The sequence below is a fragment of the Anopheles maculipalpis genome, chromosome 3RL (genome assembly GCF_943734695.1).
Source record: "Anopheles maculipalpis chromosome 3RL, idAnoMacuDA_375_x, whole genome shotgun sequence".
Taxonomy (NCBI): Eukaryota; Metazoa; Arthropoda; class Insecta; order Diptera; family Culicidae; genus Anopheles; species Anopheles maculipalpis.
In genome coordinates, this window is record NC_064872.1 from 5,073,037 (window position 1) to 5,090,879 (window position 17,843).

The 17,843-nt window shown below is 42.7% G+C and overlaps 4 protein-coding genes across 4 annotated transcripts in view; all 4 read right to left on the reverse strand.

The window, feature by feature from the left end:
* The window catches only part of LOC126565646 (uncharacterized), a 184,829-nt gene that overhangs the window by 15,812 nt on the left and 151,174 nt on the right, over nt 1-17,843 (reverse strand). The gene's annotated exons all lie outside the window — the stretch shown is intronic.
* Nucleotides 1-17,843, reverse strand: part of LOC126565557 (CCHC-type zinc finger nucleic acid binding protein) — a 132,548-nt gene that overhangs the window by 6,554 nt on the left and 108,151 nt on the right. The window lies entirely within an intron of this gene.
* Nucleotides 5,144-9,253, reverse strand: LOC126563866 (uncharacterized). Its single transcript, XM_050220646.1, has one exon. The coding sequence runs from the start codon at nt 9,250-9,252 to the stop codon at nt 5,251-5,253; it is 4,002 nt and encodes a 1,333-aa protein (XP_050076603.1). The 5' UTR covers nt 9,253; the 3' UTR covers nt 5,144-5,250.
* LOC126564243 (receptor-type tyrosine-protein phosphatase mu) overlaps nt 9,454-17,843 on the reverse strand; it is a 72,473-nt gene continuing 64,083 nt past the window's right edge. Inside the window, exons 6-16 of the mRNA XM_050221232.1 lie at nt 15,032-15,172; nt 14,169-14,335; nt 13,149-13,284; nt 11,890-12,139; nt 11,579-11,655; nt 11,307-11,438; nt 11,014-11,235; nt 10,815-10,909; nt 9,848-9,983; nt 9,671-9,777; nt 9,454-9,592 (exon numbers count right to left, since the gene is read on the reverse strand). Coding sequence (XP_050077189.1) covers nt 9,697-9,777; nt 9,848-9,983; nt 10,815-10,909; nt 11,014-11,235; nt 11,307-11,438; nt 11,579-11,655; nt 11,890-12,139; nt 13,149-13,284; nt 14,169-14,335; nt 15,032-15,172 — 1,437 coding nt within the window. The 3' untranslated portion in view covers nt 9,454-9,592; nt 9,671-9,696. The remainder of the gene's footprint in view (nt 9,593-9,670; nt 9,778-9,847; nt 9,984-10,814; nt 10,910-11,013; nt 11,236-11,306; nt 11,439-11,578; nt 11,656-11,889; nt 12,140-13,148; nt 13,285-14,168; nt 14,336-15,031; nt 15,173-17,843) is intronic.

Consider the following 17,843-nt stretch of genomic DNA (forward strand, 5'->3'; position numbering starts at 1 on the left):
TTAAAATGAGGTTAGTTATGACCCAAACAACACAAACAAATGGAAAAGATTATTGCTATGTTCATATTCACCACGATGGTAGACGAATCTTTTCAATCGGTCAAAATTGTCCTAAATACTAAAATAAAGCAAAACATAACAAATTCAAATTAAATTTATGTTGCAAAGGAGTCAAAAAGATGAATCAGAATCAATCTCAATAAATTAAGCTCCCTTTATTAACAGTTTCAATAAAAACGTCCATATTCCATAGTGTGGTGTTTTTTAGAAACGAATCACGTGAATTATTTCAACCCCCTTTTCAAATTGACCGTTGGATAAGGTTTACCGAGCGCCCGTGTGTTTAATTCTTTCACAAGGAAAACTAAACCAAAAGCCCGATCGTCTTATATTCCAACGATGTTTTATTTCTGGATGCTGGATTGTATTCGGTTTCCACAAATATAAAAATAATCTTCATACTCTGGGAGGGTTATACAAAGAGGTAACAGAGACCGAAGTAGAGACAGAGCACATACAACATACAATCTTTTTTTTTTGTTGGTGCCACCGCCGCATCAAACTCATATAAATGTTGATATTTTCATCGCACTGTTTGTTATCAGAATGTGTGTGCGTGTGTTTATGTTTGGGTTGGGAAGGGGAACAGTGTACATTTTTCTATTGCTTTTTTCTATATGCGCACTATACACCGTGGTTAGAATTGAATACGCCTTTAACAGCTGCTCATCGCTGTACATATGCGCGGTCTTTCAAGAAGGTAAGCCTGTAACGTAACAACATGTAAATTATCTAACTAACGAAGAAGGTAATATTGTACATTCTTACTAGTTAACACGCGCATCATCCTGCCTAGTGAATGAGTGTGCTTAGTGCTTAGTTCCCATGGATTTGGGCTCCAACCTACCCGACTCGCAATTAGATGGAGTATTTCTGTTATAAAATCAATGCTTCCTTTTCAAGTCGTTAATCTGTGCTCACGATCAGTCACGATCACACTGGTAATGGGACTATGGTTTGTGTTTTTCTGTGTGTTGTCTTCCAGTACAATTCAACAGGTGTGTAATGTTGATCTTTTTCTGGGAATTATTATCTGCATCCATTTTCACGTTTAATTTATCTACTTTTCAACAACGACATCTACACATACTATATTACGCTATATTTACTCTTCTGCTTAATTCATCCCCATCCCGATACGATTTTTACTGTCTAGGATGAGTTGCGGTAGAGACTCTTTGGCTTCGTTTGCCTGTACACAAGATTGCAACGATAAAGGGTGCCAACCAAAAATTTAAACCTTTTTCCAAACTTAATCGGCCGTTGTGGGATGGTTTGCAGATTTTGCTATATCAATTTCATTTAGTTAATCTTTAATCATTGGATCCAGAGCTGTTTTCTCTCAATTTTCAACATTAAACAGTGGTATCATGGTAGTATGTATCTACTAAATACAACAAACAATGCTTGGTTTATGTCTGTCTGTGTGTTATGTGGCTGTGTGGTTTTATCACGTTTATACTTAACAATTATCGAGCTTTTTGTTTTCTTTTGTTTTTAATTTAATGGTTATGGTATTTTATACTAGCTTTTACACTTTTAAATTCCATTTCCATCCACACCCATTGATGAGTTTTGTAAGAGGAGTCCCCTAGACGTTACACATCCAGAATCATCCCACACAGTGAATCAGTTGTTTAACACGTTCATTTATATTTTCTTGATTATTATTTTACTTTCTTTTACATTCACTATTATAGCATCACTGTCGATTTATGGTTAAAATCTTTCCCAGCTAACAACGGAAACGCAAACAAAAATATGGCCGTTTCACCGTGTAATTCCGGTCTGACAAATGGCGTCGAATGAAACACGTTGCAAAACTACAAAATGCCGATGTTTTTTTTTTTGCGTTGAAGACATGAATGCGCCACATTGAGCATAGCAAATGTATAGAGAGCTACAAATAGCGGGGTGGGCGGGATAGAGCTGGGAGCCTGCCACAACTCATCGATCCTCAATTCCTCCGTCTCCGTTTACCTTGAGTCCTATCCTAATCGGAAGATCGGCGGCAAAATAACACGCACACACAAAAATCCTAAACGATCGAGCAGATGCCCGCTTTGCAGACACTTCTGTCACTTTCCTAATAATCCCTGATCACCTGAATAAATCGTCCCTTCCTTCTCGCATCCAATTTAAGGCCATTCGATTGTTTAAGTGCAAAGATTTGGTTTTGTTCCTCTCCCGATTTTATTTTAATTGAAAAACGCAACCCACCTAGACAGTTTGTTGGTAAGATTGGTTCGAAAGATGGTGGTGTATAGGCTTTGGAATTCTTGTTCTAAAAAGCTATCATTCTGAGAGCACAAATAAAAACTCAAAACACCATTTACTGGCAAGAGAAAAGCTCTCCAAAGTAACCAATTGTGGCCAGCAGGGAAATATCATGCAAAGTCTATGTATCAAAAAACCAACTCGATTTTCGCTTGGCGATTCGATTGGTAAGGATTCTCGAGCGCAGGTTTCTATTTCTTGTTACGTACTAGTTCCTTTTCTTACTGGTTGTGTGTGTGTGTGTGTGTTTTTTTTTGTTGTTTTCCTTTTTTTGGTTCAGTTAACTTTCATTTTCCTTTTACCCAATTGATTTCGCTTACAGAATAATAATAGTAAAGCTGCTTTCTAGCAGAAGATGCGTCGACCAATTGTTTTGTGTGCGTGCGAGCAAAGGTGAAATAAAGATAAGGTATTTAAAATTCCGTTAAATGTGTGCCCAAAAAGTAATTGAAGCTCAAGATACGGTAGTCCGATCTTTCTATCGATCCTTCACGGGGGGAGAGTGTGAAATAAATTACTTATATAAAAAAAAAACAGATTTGTAACACTTTTTGCCGTATCTAACGAATATCTAAAAAATAATTCACACACGCTCACTTGGTGCATCTTGATCCTGGGATGCTGTCCTTAAAAATTACTTTTACAAATATACAGTTATGCGTTAGTTCATGTCATACACATACACATGTTTACTTTTACTCGTCGGGGATCCATTGTCCATTTAACATTTAAACTGTATCACGGTTTTCGGGCTTTTTGTTATGTTTATCATTATGTTTTCAAGTATCTATTTATGGTAAAACTTACGAAATAGATGTTGAATTTTTGTTTACAAAGATTTAAATAAAAAAACAAGCTATGAAAGTTAAATTAACAGCCTCTCATCGAATTTTCGAGAAGACAAAATACAAAAATCTGTTCTTCGGTTCAAACAATGATTAACAGAGTGAGTGACAAAAACAGAGAAGAAAACTGGAGACAAAACAACAATGCTAAACCGAATGCACTCCTTTGGAGAACAATGTTAACTTCCCTCTTGTTTTTTTCCTTTAATTTAATTTTCAACACTATAATAAACAAAGTTATTGGAACAACATCAACCATAACGGGGCAACAATTGAGGGAAAGCTTCCGTTTTCCACCATTTAAATATTATCCATACTTCCTGTACAAAACCTTACCTATGTATATGTGACTTAATATGTTTTTTGCTTGTCCCTTTCCTGTTAGCTTACACAACGACGGCCAATTTGGATTGGCATCGATTGTAGTTTTTTTTTTTGTTTAGCTAGAAGAAGGTTTAGCCTATTGAAGTTTTAGAACGTTTCATCTTTTTGCTCGGTTTGCGATTTACAAGGTTTTTTGTTTTGGTTTTGTGTGGTTTTTGTTTAGTGTTTTATCTACAAATTTGGTTTGATTTAATTTACGATTTGTGATGAGATGTAGTTTTTTTGTTTCACTTCTTTACAATTTTCCGATTCTTTTTATACTTTGTCTAGAATCTAGTCTAATTTATGTCCTAGTACAACGATACACGATCACTTACATAAAACATATAACACGGGAGTTATCTCTCTATCTTTCTCTCAAACACACGTACATCTATACCATGGGAAGATAGAATTCAATCCACTGTTTACTAATTCCCTTTTTCCCTGTCCAAGAGATCACCCGGAGATCGAATAGAATATCGAACCACTCGGTAGAGGTGTCGCGGATGTACTATGTATCAATAACAAAGGCAAACGGTGTGTTTACAAAACGATATCGAATTCTTACACGATTCGCGCGCCCTTGGTATAGTTAGTTAGTATGGGTGTTTAGTAAGATTACAACAATTATTGTGTTTACAACGTTTTACAGTGGAAATATAAACGAGCTCTCTCATCGGTCCACCGAACGGTAAAGTAGCCAAACAAATCATCCTTCCCTTATCGTGGTCCCATTGGAATAGAAAACTTTGCATGCACCATAACCCGAGACGCGCGCAGTGTCTTTCAAAAACTGTCCCTTTCCCGGGTTATCGGTATATCTACTCATTTTCCTTTTTTTTCAGCTGCAACCCCATCATCAGCCTGTCTCACTAGCTAGTTTTCCTGTCTATACATCCAATATTTAGATAAAAATACCAAAACTAAAAACATCCCGTCTTTCCTATCTCCCAAAACAATTCCAAATGCTGGCCTTCAAAAAACAGACGGACGGCCTACTGAAACAGTAGCAGACGAGCAGAGGAGTGGTAAGCAACATCCAACAAGTACTCCGACTGGCAAAGAGTAGAGGCGAGAGGGATGCGAAAGGGAAAACCCGGGTTGGGGCTAAATTCTAAAACGACGAGGATATCTCTACCAGCTGGATATACTGCCTGGATTCCTTACTAATTACAACAATCGACATTAAACCTTTGGCTAGACAATTTGTTACTCCTAGATTGATCTTAGTAGAATCTGTGTATAAATACGAGAGCGCGTGTTACCGTGGATATTTTATTTATTCATTTATTTATTTATTTTTTTTTTTGGTGAGCACTGCATTCGGCCACCATTAGTACTAGAAAGGAAAGCGGTGGATGAACGTTACTCCACCTACGAACGTTTCAAAACGAGGGAAATTACGGGGATCGTATAAAAAATATCGTCTAGACTTTAGTTAGTCCTTCTCTCGATCCGATTCTTCTAAACGCTACACGATCACGTCCGACACAACAACCTACAAACTGGATAAAACGTACTGCAACGCAACGGAAGTTGGGAACGGTTGGCGGAGACGAAATAATCCCCGTGCCACCACGTGTGCCACACTCGACCGTGTACGTGCATTGTGAACCTTGGCGTAACCTCGCATGCGCTGCCACTACACTACTACTGGCAGCACCCATAGTGTTAGGATTATTGTTACAGTGTTACTTAACTTCTATAATGGAAAACATTTGGTTTTATTTCGTAAGTTACCTAACGACTGGCTGCGGGCCTTCTTGAGTCGATCGCTGCTGCTGCTGCCACCGCTACTCTTCGCAATCGGACCGGGATCCAGTGGCACAACGACGATGGTGGTGCTAGTATCTGGTGCAGTCGGTGTAGTAGCAGCTGTTCTTGTCGTACCGGTCGAATGTGTTGACCGTAGCTTTATCTTCGTGGACGATCGTCCGCTTCCGCTCGGCTGATCGAGTGTTTGCGGTTTGGCACTTGCTGGCGATTGGGGAGGGTTCGGGGGGACGGAAGAGTTCGGTGATGCTGATGCTGCTGCTGCAGGAACAGACGTGATTGAGGGTTGCGATGTTGGAGGTGGAGCTGTACCGTTCTCTTCCTCCCGCACCGGGATACAAATGTCGTCCGAGTCGAGGTTGATGTGTTCGAGCATCTGCATGGAGTAGCGCGTAGGAAGATCGCTCAGGAGCTTTAGGACATCCCCAAGCTGTGTTGGTTCTTCGGGTGGGGGAGCGGGTAGGGTGGGAACTTGCTCCACAACGACTGCTGCTGCCGCTTGTAAGGACTCCGTCTCTGCGCGGGAAAACAACAAATCGAACTCTTTGGTTATTTCCGACGTAAATTGGGAAATTGTTGGATCCAACATATACGGCTCTTCGTCGAGATCGACGATCGTGTACTCGGCCGTACCGTTGTGATGGTCGACCTCGATCGGTTCCGGTACGGCGGAACCGTCCGAGCAGCGCTCCTGTAGCAGTTCGGCAACTTTGACCACATCGCTCGGTCCATCTAACGGCAGCTGCTCATCCGAGAAGGATTCTTCCGGTGTGAGGGTAAAGTCTTCGATGTTCCAACTTTTAATACGAGGAATTTCGGCACATGCTTCCACCGATTCTACACTGCATGTGGCTGTGTCCTGCAGTGCATTAATCGCGATCGAATCGGTTACCATCGAAGGACCTCCACCGGAGCCTCCCCCATTAGTGGTGTCCTCAAAGATTTCACTCTTAAGCGATAGGCTCAGGCGAGACGTACTGCAGCTATCCAGATTCATATTACGCACCGTATCAAACGCGTAATCCGTCAGGGTAGATTTGTTAAGCGTTCCGCTCGAATTGCTTAGCAAATCCAGCGACGCGGTCCGTTCGAGCGTTGTCACGCAGTCCGACTTGAGAAAGTACTGCTCCATCGAGGCACTGTGCGGTAGATTATCCGTCGGTCGGTCCGGAGTTTCACCCCGCATCGACTCCAGTATGCTTTCCTTCGAGCAGATCTTGTAGATCGTAAGCGTTTCCTTATCCGTCGCGGTATATCGTTCCATCCGGAAGTCGTCCTCCTCGTACTCATCTTCCTCCGGTAGTCTCGATTTCTGCTCCTCACTTTCTTCCACCTGCGCCATTCGCTCTTTTTCCTCTTCCGCTTCCTCGTCTACCTCAGCAATATCGTAATCGTCCCCGCTGACGTTCGCCTCAAAGTCGTTGCTGCGATGAAACAGAAAGTCTTGTATAATCAGCTTCTTGCTTTCGGATTCATTCTGTGGCATCAGATAGATCTCATCGCAGTCCGAATCCATCGACCCAATGAGCTCGATCGGTGGGGGTAGCTGTAATCGCTGCAAACGTCTTCGTTCTTCTTCCTCCTCTTCCATCGCCAACTCGTCCTCATCTTCCTCGTCGAACTCGTTCTCGTCCACCTCTTCCTCCTCTTCTTCCTCCTCTTCCTCACCCTGATAGTCTTCCTCCTCGCCAAGTTCCTCTTCATCTCCATCTTCATCTTCATCTTCATCTTCTTCTTCTTCCTCTTCCTCGACCTCCTCGTCCTGATCACCTTCCTCGTCTTCCATCCGGTAAGGATATCGCTGCACGTAACTACCGTCCGGTAGCGCTATCAATCCATTCCGCTGGTAGTAAATATTCTCGATACTGTAGTGCTCTATGTCCTCCTCGTAGTACTGCTCATCGTACAGAAACTGATTGTAGTCCTCCGCACCGTACTCCTCCTCCTCGTCTTTCTCGTCATGATAGCACACACCATCATAACTATCCTCATAGAGCGTATCGGTTCGGAAGGAAAACTTGGGTTCACTTTTCTGCCGCAGCAGCTTAAAGTTGCGCCGCCGGTACTTCCGTATCGCGCCCAGATGTCGATGGGATTCGTAGTGACTCGAGTCCGTCCCGCTCCCGTGGCTGTCCGTATCTGCACGCACCGTTTCGTGTTTGTAGAGTCCACTGAAGTCCTGGGAGCAAAACTTCTCGTAAAGCTCCATCGCACTCAACCGCACGCTGCCCGTCGTGTTGTAGAACGCTTCGGACAGTGGAGATGTGCAGGTGGTTTCGAGATTTAAGCACGCCGTACTGTTGTTCTTCACTGAACCTTTCTTAGAGCTTTTGGTCGACTTGGTGCGATAGTAGCTGATCTCGTTGTTGGACTTTGATTTATTGGGTGAAGTTTTGCCGGTGAAGAGAAATCGTTTGCCTTTGAAAGTGAACCCAGAACCAGTCTTTTTGCTTCCAAAAAGGGACGATTTAGAAGAGCTGATCGAAGCTTTCGATTGAGAGTGGATTGATTTAACTGGTGAGCGTGCCGCATTTGGAATACTTTTCGTTGGAGAAGTAAACGATGGTTTGCCGTCCGATGCAGTTGCACTGCCACTCGCCGATGACTTCTTCTCGTACAGTGCCGACGTGCTGAAGCGTTTACACTTGAGGAGTTTGTTCATCCGCTTGAAGCGTCCTAAGTTTTTCTCAAACAGATGACCAAAAGGACCATCGTTCGTGGAGGAAGCGGACGATTTCCCGCCACCATCAGACGTGGAACCGAGCTCAAGATCGGTCGGTCGATCCGGTTTCGATGCCGTCGAGGTAGTGGGACGTTCTGGATGTTCATCACCTTTCGGCGAAGCATCAACCACAGCCCGATCGTTCCCTGCATGGCTTCTACCGTTTGCCGTTTGCTCACTTATCTCCTTCCCATACACATCGAACGTGTTCTCGTAGCTTTGGTTCTTCCACGCGTTATAATCTGGAGTTCGCTTCTTTCCCACCTCATCCAACGTGTCACTGTCGCTTTTGTACTCTCGCTGCAGATTGTTCTTCAGATGCATCCGATAGTCCTGTTCCATCTGCTCCAGATCCATCGTGTCCGAAAACACGGTGTCGATTTCATCGGTGGATATGTTCTTTGAGCTTTCGTCAGTCGATTTGTGTGTTTCGGAGGATGGATTACTGCTCCGGTAATCGGCAAACTGTTCCCGCCGTCGTTCTCTCGTCGGTGTGTACTGCGAACTGGACACACTGGACTCCTTCTCGTAGATGTTACCCTTCAGGAACTCCGAATCAGTTCGTACGATCTTTTTCGATTTGCGTAGTATAGGCTTCCGAACGGGTGGCGAACTTTTTGCCGATGGTATCATCGATCGACCCTCCTCGAGCGATTTGTTCTGTGGCATTATGGAGCTTCCGTTGTCTTTGGAAGTTGATGCTCCACCCGCCGTCCCACTATTGACGTGAACTTCCGTGTGGCTGGTGGATTTGGAAAGTCTTTCCGCACTCGAATGTGCGCTAGAGTCCTTGGTGATGTACGAACCCGTACTCAAGCTACGACTTTTTCCCGCTGCTCTACTGGTTGATGGTGGTGTTGAATGTTGCGGCTGTTGAACCAGTGTCCCCGTTGTGACTACACTACTACTGCTCCCACTGCCTCCCGAATGGAGCGGATGCAGATGATGGGGTGATGATAGGTGGATCGTTTCGGCGCTTTGTTTCCCGAGACCGGAAGACGAAGGTGGACAGGAGGTGGCGGCGTCGTTTGCTAACATTACAGTTGTCCCGCTCGGTCCAGCCAAACCAGCCGTTGCTGCTGCCGCAACGAACGGTACAAATCCAACGCTCAAACCAACGCTACTCCCTACCGAGGTGGTCGTAGTGGCCGTCTCGTCGATCGTTTGTGCAAACAGTTGCGTGCTGATGATGCGTTCGTTCAGGTTCATCGTTTTCTGGCTTAGTCGTGAGATCTCGTTCGTGATGTCGAACGTACCGACCGTCTTGAGACGATCGAGCCGGCCCCGGGTGCATCGCTTCGGTGGATCATTTCCACCCAAACTGTACAGCCGGCCCTTCTTTTTGCGCTCACAAATGCGTCCGTTCTTGTCGATTACAAACTTTTTGTCGTCAAACGATTGACAGTGGTCGTAGGACTCTCCCTTCTGTAGCTTTCTGATGTTCTTTTCCACGATTACACGACCTGCGTTCGATAGTTCTTTGGAGAGTTCGGAATTTGAGTACTCGGGCGTAAGCGGGATGCTTTTCCCTCGTCCAAATTCAATAAACCTGCAAGTAGGGAGGGATTTTTTGTGATGTATTAGAAACCGGAGATAGGATTGGGCCAAATAATGCATCTCCACTCACCACAGATCATCGTGTAAATCGCTTTCTCACTTCTTTTCTTTCAAATCTTTATTCAAATAGTGCAACACGTAGTGGAGCACCAGATCGTAGCAGTATTTGTATTCAGTCTGTGAAGAGATTGAGTGGAATGAAATATTTTAGAAAACTATATACAGCATTCGGCATGTATTAACGTACCATGTTATCTACGAGTTGCGGTCGATGCCTTCGCACAGTTTTCACAGCCTGAAACACGTCCACCTCGCCGTGCTGGATGACCTGCTCTATACAGGCATTGGCAGCACAGTACACACCGGCACGGCTGCGACCATCACTGGAAGATAAATGTAGGGAAGGATTTAAGTTGTTTCTGTTTTTAATTCACTGTAGAACTAAAGTATTAAAGTTGTAGTATATAGACATTTAAAAGGGTTCTGCGATAGTGCATTCAGGTCTTTATTCCAATTCTTTTTTTTTCGTTAGAACGAACCTAAACTTCAATTATCAAATAGTCAGTCTGGAATACGAGTTCCCTTGTGTTAACAACGGCTACCTACTATATTCGAGAACTAAGGATTTATCTATAATTATTCGTGTAACTTTTTAACGGATTTGACAATGGTGAAAACTTCATACTTTAAAATAACAGTTTAAAACTAATTTTGATTAGTTTTTCCTAAAATTCATATCCAGGAATCACAATAAAAACCTTTAAAATACCAAAGTTTTTTCTCTCTATATTCCCCCATCGAGTAAAAACAGTATTTGGAGGACAAATTCCCGGACCGGACCCAAGGGAAACAATCGATTTCAATTAATTCACTACCTGTCCTTCGCTTGTGTCCTCTTATCAGAAAGAACCTATTACCACCACTACCACTACTACTACTACTACTACTACTACTTTAGTACTTTATACATGATAAAAACGAGAGCCATACACAAACCAAAAACAAAATGGCAACACAAAAAAATAAACGCGATAGTTTTGTTCAGCCATTGTGTTGGTACGGGAAAACGGGGTTTAAAGGAACTTAAGGTTTTAATTAAAACCCTATCGGACACACGTTTTTGTTTTTTTTTTCGATTGGAAAATAGAGAGACCTCCAGCTCAATGTTACATTCGAAAGTACGTAGCCCGAAGGCTAGTGAGTTTGTTACTTACGGTGACACCACGCAGACGGGACCGTAGTCCGTTTTTTGCCTCCAACGTTCGACCATATTCATCAGCTCGACCAGCGAGTTTGTCGACGTTGGTACCTGTATGAAATGGCGAAAACCGGGCATCCGGGTTAGATTATTATCGACCCGACACTACCCTTAATAGAGTAACCACACAAAAATGGATGGTGATAATCGCGTACCTTGTGGCCCATCGGCCAGCAGGTTAGCTGGAAGAGTTGTACCGTTCTCGGTGGTGCTTTCACGCCCGCCATCAGCTCGGTCAGCGAGATGACCTTCTTGTTGATCCGGAAGATCCACGACTTGATGTTGGAATAGTGCTGGTGCGAGATGTGATCGATGGTAAACACCGGTCCGTACTTTTTCGAGTGGCGACCCTCGGGCCAGAAGGCGGGATATTGTTGCTGTGCGGGTGAGAAAGGTAGCGAAATAGAGAGCATGATGCGGCTTGTCATAAAATGGGAAGATTTCTTACCGAGTTGTGTGGTGGTTGGCAGAGCACGACGACGGCAGCACATTCGTGATCGTAAACGAGGGACCAGAATTCACCGCACGTCTTCTGGAGGGGCCATTCCGTGACGATGTACTCGCGCGGTTTCGTGTAGCCCTGTGGTGGAGCGGAAGATGCATAAATGTATGTAATATGTTTCGGCACAGCTCAGCCGGTCAAGGAGAGCAGTAAAAGAAGGGCACGAAAGAGCGGAAATTTCGAACGTGTCGAAAGATGGTGGCGTGTGCTGTACTTACGTCAACGAACACGGCGTTAATGTAGTCGGTAAATGAATTTCCCTGAAACGAGCTAAGGTAAGGACGGAAGTTGTCAGCTGGGTTTTTTGTTGGTGTTGGGGAAAGATGTGTTTTTTTTTATTATTTCAATTTATTCCAACGACACAGGGTACCAAGGACGCATCCACGATGCCGCAACGAGACAATGAAAGAGAGACAGAGAGAAAGAAAGTGGGAAATCATTAGCGCATCACCAGGTACTGTTGCGAGGATTGTGTCATTGTTGATAATTGAATTAAGCATTTGCTTTGCCTAGTTCCTCGGTTACTTACGTGGTACGCAAAGGACGTCGCGGTTCTTTTCCCGATTGTCACCCCGGTGGCCACCGGCACAGTCACCGATGGTGAACCGGGGCGTCTGTTTGCAGATCTGGGCATACTCGCGCTGGTACGAGTTCATCTTGGTAAGCGGATCCTTGAGGCTTTTCTCCTTCAATCGCTGCGACAGCTCCTTCACCGGAAACCACGAATTGCCGCAGATAATGAACTCCTCCAGCGTGTCGTATACGAATTTGTATTGGTCCTGGTGGAGGAGGAGAGAGAGAGAGTGTGTGGGAATAGAGAACGAAGAAGAACCGTTATCGACCGCACGGGAGTGTTTAAGGTTTGCATACGAAGCGGTGATTTTTAACATCCAAGTTTGGGAGCTTGTGTGGTAAACGTTGTTCCCATTTAAATGTGTTTAAAGTGGAATTTATTTACATAAGCTCTTGTCTATGCATATCTGGAAATAGTTCTACTACATCAAGAACTGTTATATTCCTCGAATAAATACCTTATAAAATGAATTAGAAAATAATATTGAATGCACTCAATTCTGCAACTGACTGCAAACATAAATAAATAACCATCAAATCAATTTACTTATGCCATCAATTTGCCGTTCAAGAGACAGAATATTACAATTTAAACTTTTTTCCCCTTTCCATCTCTTTGTTCCAGTTGCAATCACTCAATCCCAATCCATTCGAACAAAACGAATATCACGCAGCCACCCGTCGGTCTAACGGAGCGGAAGCAATACCATCATCAGTACCATCGCAAGTGAATAAAATGAATGGAATAAATTTCAGTAATAGCGTGGAAGCGAAAGGCAAAAATAGAATGCGAATTCTGTTGCAGTTGCAATAATTGAATTGTTGCTCCACAATGCCCATGCACGAGTGCGGCGGGATGCGATCGAGCGGTAAAGTGATAAATGAAATATTTAATCAGAATACAGCTGGAAATGTCGCCACATCCGGCCCGAAGCCAGGGGTCAAAGTATTGAAATGTCAAACGGAAAGCAAAATTTAATTGATTTGTTTTCGGGCGTTTGGATGATGCACTTTCATTAGCATACTTAAACAAACCGTTCGATGTTGTGTCTTTTGCGGAAAGAGAAAAGCGGAAAATCGCATTCCAATATAAAGAAAACCAAGGCCCCGGAAATGAACGTTCGCTCCGTTGTTCTCCGTTGGGATGATTTAAGCAGCAAATGTGTGCACATAACGAACAGCGGAAGATGACTGCGCACCCTTGCGCCAACTTACCACATTTTCTATAAGGCCTTTCCGCGACTGGCGTAGCTTCTTCAGGTAGCCAAACACGTGAAACGAGTCCTCCTCCTCGGCCAGCTCCATGTTCGCATCGATGGCTAGGTAGACGCCCGATCGGCCACCACCGTCACTGGTTTATGGTCGCGAAACGGCGGGAAAAATAGGACGAAAGAAAGCAAACATGTTTATGCCATGAACCATAAGAAGAGACGAAAACGATGTATCTTTACACCGTTTCAGGCGATTCTGTCAGCAATGTATGTTGGTGAGCAAGATGATTGAATTGTTTATCGAAAGAGTGCAATTAAGAATCTTTGCTTAAGATGTTTCGCTGTTGTAATGGATAAAACTATAACAGACAATGCATTTGTGGCACTTTTGTTCAATACATTGCTTAAAAATCAGTTTCTTGTGATAATTAATGATAATTTTTTTATTTCATGGTTTTAGTCTTGGGATTTCAGGCAAGATGTTTCGCTTTAATGATGCTCAAAACTGTTTATAACATAGCAAAGCAAAACTAAAGAAATATACTAAATAAATAATAAGATTTTTATAGCATATTTTGAACTGAATTTCGCAATAATGTAATTCTGATGAAAATATTAAAGAAATCGTCGATGCAAAAAGCTTCATGAAGGTTCTTAGGACAAGGCTACTAGTATGATTAAAAGTAAACTAAAACCTAGGATCTTTGAATATCAATATTCGCTACTGAAATATACTAAAAATCTAATATTCTTATAAAATTCCTCTATAGCTTGAAAAACCCTTGAGAATATGAACTGGAGCACGAGAAAATTGTGTGCTTTTTTTAGAACTGTTAATGCTTAGTAGAATGGATGAATAAATAGTATTGTGCTTAGCTAAATTTTTTATAGCTTTTTCGAGCAAAATTTTATTAAACTATTTAACCTTATTTTACTTTGGTAAGAAACTCGATCATACATCATTCGAGACACGTTTCAACCAACAAACACCGTTTACTCATCGCTCTACTGTGGCTCTACTTACTTGCAGTGCACCAGCATCGGACCGATCCTGCTGTTCGCTTTGATGATTGTCCCCACGACGGCCCGCACCCGCCGGCGGAACTCGAGAATTGCATTGGAAAAAGGGCAGGTATGTGAATGCCATTCGGTGTAGTGAAACTGTAGTAAAAATCGCTCCTCGGCAACTACCTGTAAGCAACAAGAACAAGACAACAAAGAAAGAAAATAAGTAGCGTGGTAAAACGGCTGCGGGCGGCACAAGAAAAAAAATAAAAATGTCCCAGTCTGCACATAAAACAAAACACATGTACGCGGGGAAAACTGCTAGAAAATGCACTTTTTCCCGGTGTTTGTAGGGCTGGTCCGCCCCCAGGCAATAGTAAGGACGAGTTTTGGCAGACGAGTTGGGTACTACCACTACCACCACGGGTAGTACAAGTAGAAAGTAAACATTGCTTAGTGTAATTGTCCCATTCATCTCACGGTTAATGAGCGAAACGTGTAAAATAAAATGTGCACCATACACACTGCCGCACAACCACGTGCCACTGACGTTTGGAACACGTGTACCGGAAATATCTTCGCCCTTCTCCAGCCAGTTATCCATTACTGTACTGTGGGGCGTATACAGAAGGACCTACAAACCATGGACGGAAGTACCGAGAAGTCCACACATGTGCAAAAGCAAGCTGAGATATGTCGACGCGTTCGCTTATGGCAAGACCAGCAGAAGGAGTCTGCAAGTTTGTTTGTCTTCGGAACAGTCTGTCCCTGTTCTCGCGGTCGGCCATTTTAAACGTCAACCAGACTGGAACATTTTTTTTTTGGGCGTAATTTTGACATTCATTTAGATCAAAGGGAATGGCTCGCTAACTCGTTACTTACGTTATCTTTATTGAGTTTAAATAGCCTAAACGTTCTTATGTGAAAATTGGCTAGCTCCTCCTCGGACTGTATCGTGATGTGCATATCGCCATAGATTTCCTCCTTCTCTTTGTTCGGTGGCCAGTACTGAACACACATAACCTAGAACGGGAAGAAGAGAATGCGGAACAGAGAGTGAATAAGGATCAATATTTCATTAATTATTTATTTTTATGAGTTTAACGATTCCGTGTTTCATAATTATTATTTATCTCCTTTGGGTTTAGTAAGTAAGAACAAAAAAAAAAAGCCCTGTGGAAGCTATTTATCAACCAATGTATGTGAGCCGTCTTTACCCTTCCCAAAACCATCACCAAGTAGAGCTTTAGCCGATCTTTTTTATGTCCAAACTTTCTTCATCTACTTTCAACGTTTGCCTATGTCTGTCTGTGTGTAGATAAGGACAAGAAAGTGAGTGAAAAAGTTTGAACATTGATTATAACGATGATTATGGGTGATTCTGATGAAGCTCGTTAGCGGAAGGTAGCGCCCTGGACCAGACAAGCAATCCGTAGAGAAAAGATAAAATTACACAGACAAAGAAGGATGGTGTCGTGTAATGTGGTTTAATGGAGTTTTTGTTAGAAAAACTTCTAATGCAAGTAACCAAACTCTTGGGTACTGTTTACGCCACAACAAATAACACCGTGTCTAGTCACGAACGTACCGGAAACCGGAAGCAGCAAATAGAAAGCGAGCGGTTTTTAAAGTAAACGATAGAAATCGACAGAACAAAAAACGCGTAACTAAAGCGAATGTAATGGAACAACAGTTTACAAAAACGAGGTAAATGTGTTATAAAAACAAGGGAAAGTGTGCAATGCAGACAGGTGAAGGAAATGAAAATGGAATTGGCGAAACGGTGCTCACAGCAGACATACAGTTGCAGTCTGAATTATGGTGGATTTAATGGAAATGGAATGGAAAGTTTTGTTCGCGTGGAAATTGTATTTTACACTGTAGATGCGTGTGAGAGAGAGAGAGAGAGTCCCGGTCTCAGTCAAACCATATTCATCAGTTAGTGCCTTAGCTTTTATAGCAAAAACCTTCTCGTAAAGTATTAGACAAGGGAAACGCGTAGTGGGGAGAAAAGATGGGTGGTGATTTTATCAGTAAATAAAAGTAGGCACTTGTTAGCGGCCAATCATTACCGGTTTTGAGGGTGGTTTAGGAGGGTGATGGAAGAGCACATGGACGGGGCTCACGTTGGCCGACCATGAAAAGCTCGATCGATCGATGGAAAAACGATTTCGACCCGCCGATGTACAAATCCGAAGATGAATACATTAATTTACACAACAATCGCATTAGTGTCGGAATGGCGTCACCGTTGGACCATTAAGGACAGCTGCACTTAATAGTTGAGAAAACGTTTTTAGTACTGTAAAAGGTTGTAGCTCTCTACGTACAATAACTTTTTCGCAATTATCAATCAATCCTGCATCCTTTACTGATTTATCAGCAAAAGCAACATTGTTCCGTTGTTCGTTTTCGTGCTTTCGTTTTTATTGTAATCCTTCCAAACGAGCTTAGAAAACCGTGCCATCGTCGGCAAGCTTTTCCTCCCAAAATAAGCTTACTCATCATGTTTCATGTACTGGCTTTCGCGCTCGGCACTTTCGCAGTTTCGCAAGCATACGAGCCTCGTTATTGCAACAAAAAAGCCACAAGAAAGAGTGTAAATACCTGTGCCGAACTTCGACAAACAATGATCGCCTGGCAAATAGCTCCAAAAACAGAGAGCCTGTGAAAAGCAAACACCACCACGCTTTTTGATCCGCCCGAATGGCAAGGTAATGGAAAAGGAATGTCTCGGGACATAAAATAATAGCCTCGGATGGTAAACATGTGCCAGGTGGATTTCTTTTCCTACTATTTTCTTTTTGTTTTCATTTAGCTTAAATTTATGCCATCACCCTCAGGCCGGTTTGATGTCTATGAAATCGATAGCAAAGAAGAATATAAAACAAGGACATAAAATACACGACGATTCGGAAAAATCGCTTTATAACGGTGGATGGAAAAATATTTTTTCCGGTTGTAGAATGAATTTGCACTGCGGCTTCTTTCGTCTCGTTTCTGATAAACTTTGTAAAAGCACGTTTATTTGCTCGAAAATAAGACGAAAACGAAATGGTACACTCACTCCAAAAATTGAGGTAAAAACCGATACCCGATGGGATCTTCTGCGGAATGCAAAACATGGCTCTTAGGATGGCAGTATCAACCTATTCGAAATACTCAGAACAATGAATTGTGTCACGAAAAAACGGAACAAGCAACGAAAATCGTTCTACTAAATCCACGAAATGATTGACGATGGATTGCAATTTAAAAAGTTGCGCTGCGGGCACCATTTGTTTGAGAGAGTGAGCCGTACGTAGATGCGTTTGCTGGCGAATAGATTTATCGAATTAACTTCTTTTGCTCGATTTGCGTGTTTTTTTTTTCGTTGCTTCTCCGTACCAAGCGAGAGCAATAAAATCGTGTGAAGAGGGTGTTTCTTCCTGCGGATAAGTCTGGCAGCAACGCAAAGCTTTGGTAGAAATGGGAGTTTTATATTTGCATTTTTGCAACTAAATCACGGACCGAAGATTGTGCCATTTTTTCCAGGAAGACACATAAGGTGTAACGTTTATGGTTTTAAGATTTGGTGCAAGTAATGCGATGACATATGGGATGGGATTATCATACAGTCCTTCACAGAAACTTCATATGTGAACACTTGTATTTTTTGATTTTAAATTTGATTCTGATTATGTTCGTAAAACCA

Excerpts from the sequence above, each read along its gene's own strand:
- LOC126563866 (XM_050220646.1), bottom strand. The coding sequence starts at position 9,252 with ATGAACCTGAACGAACGCATCATCAGCACGCAACTGTTTGCACAAACG.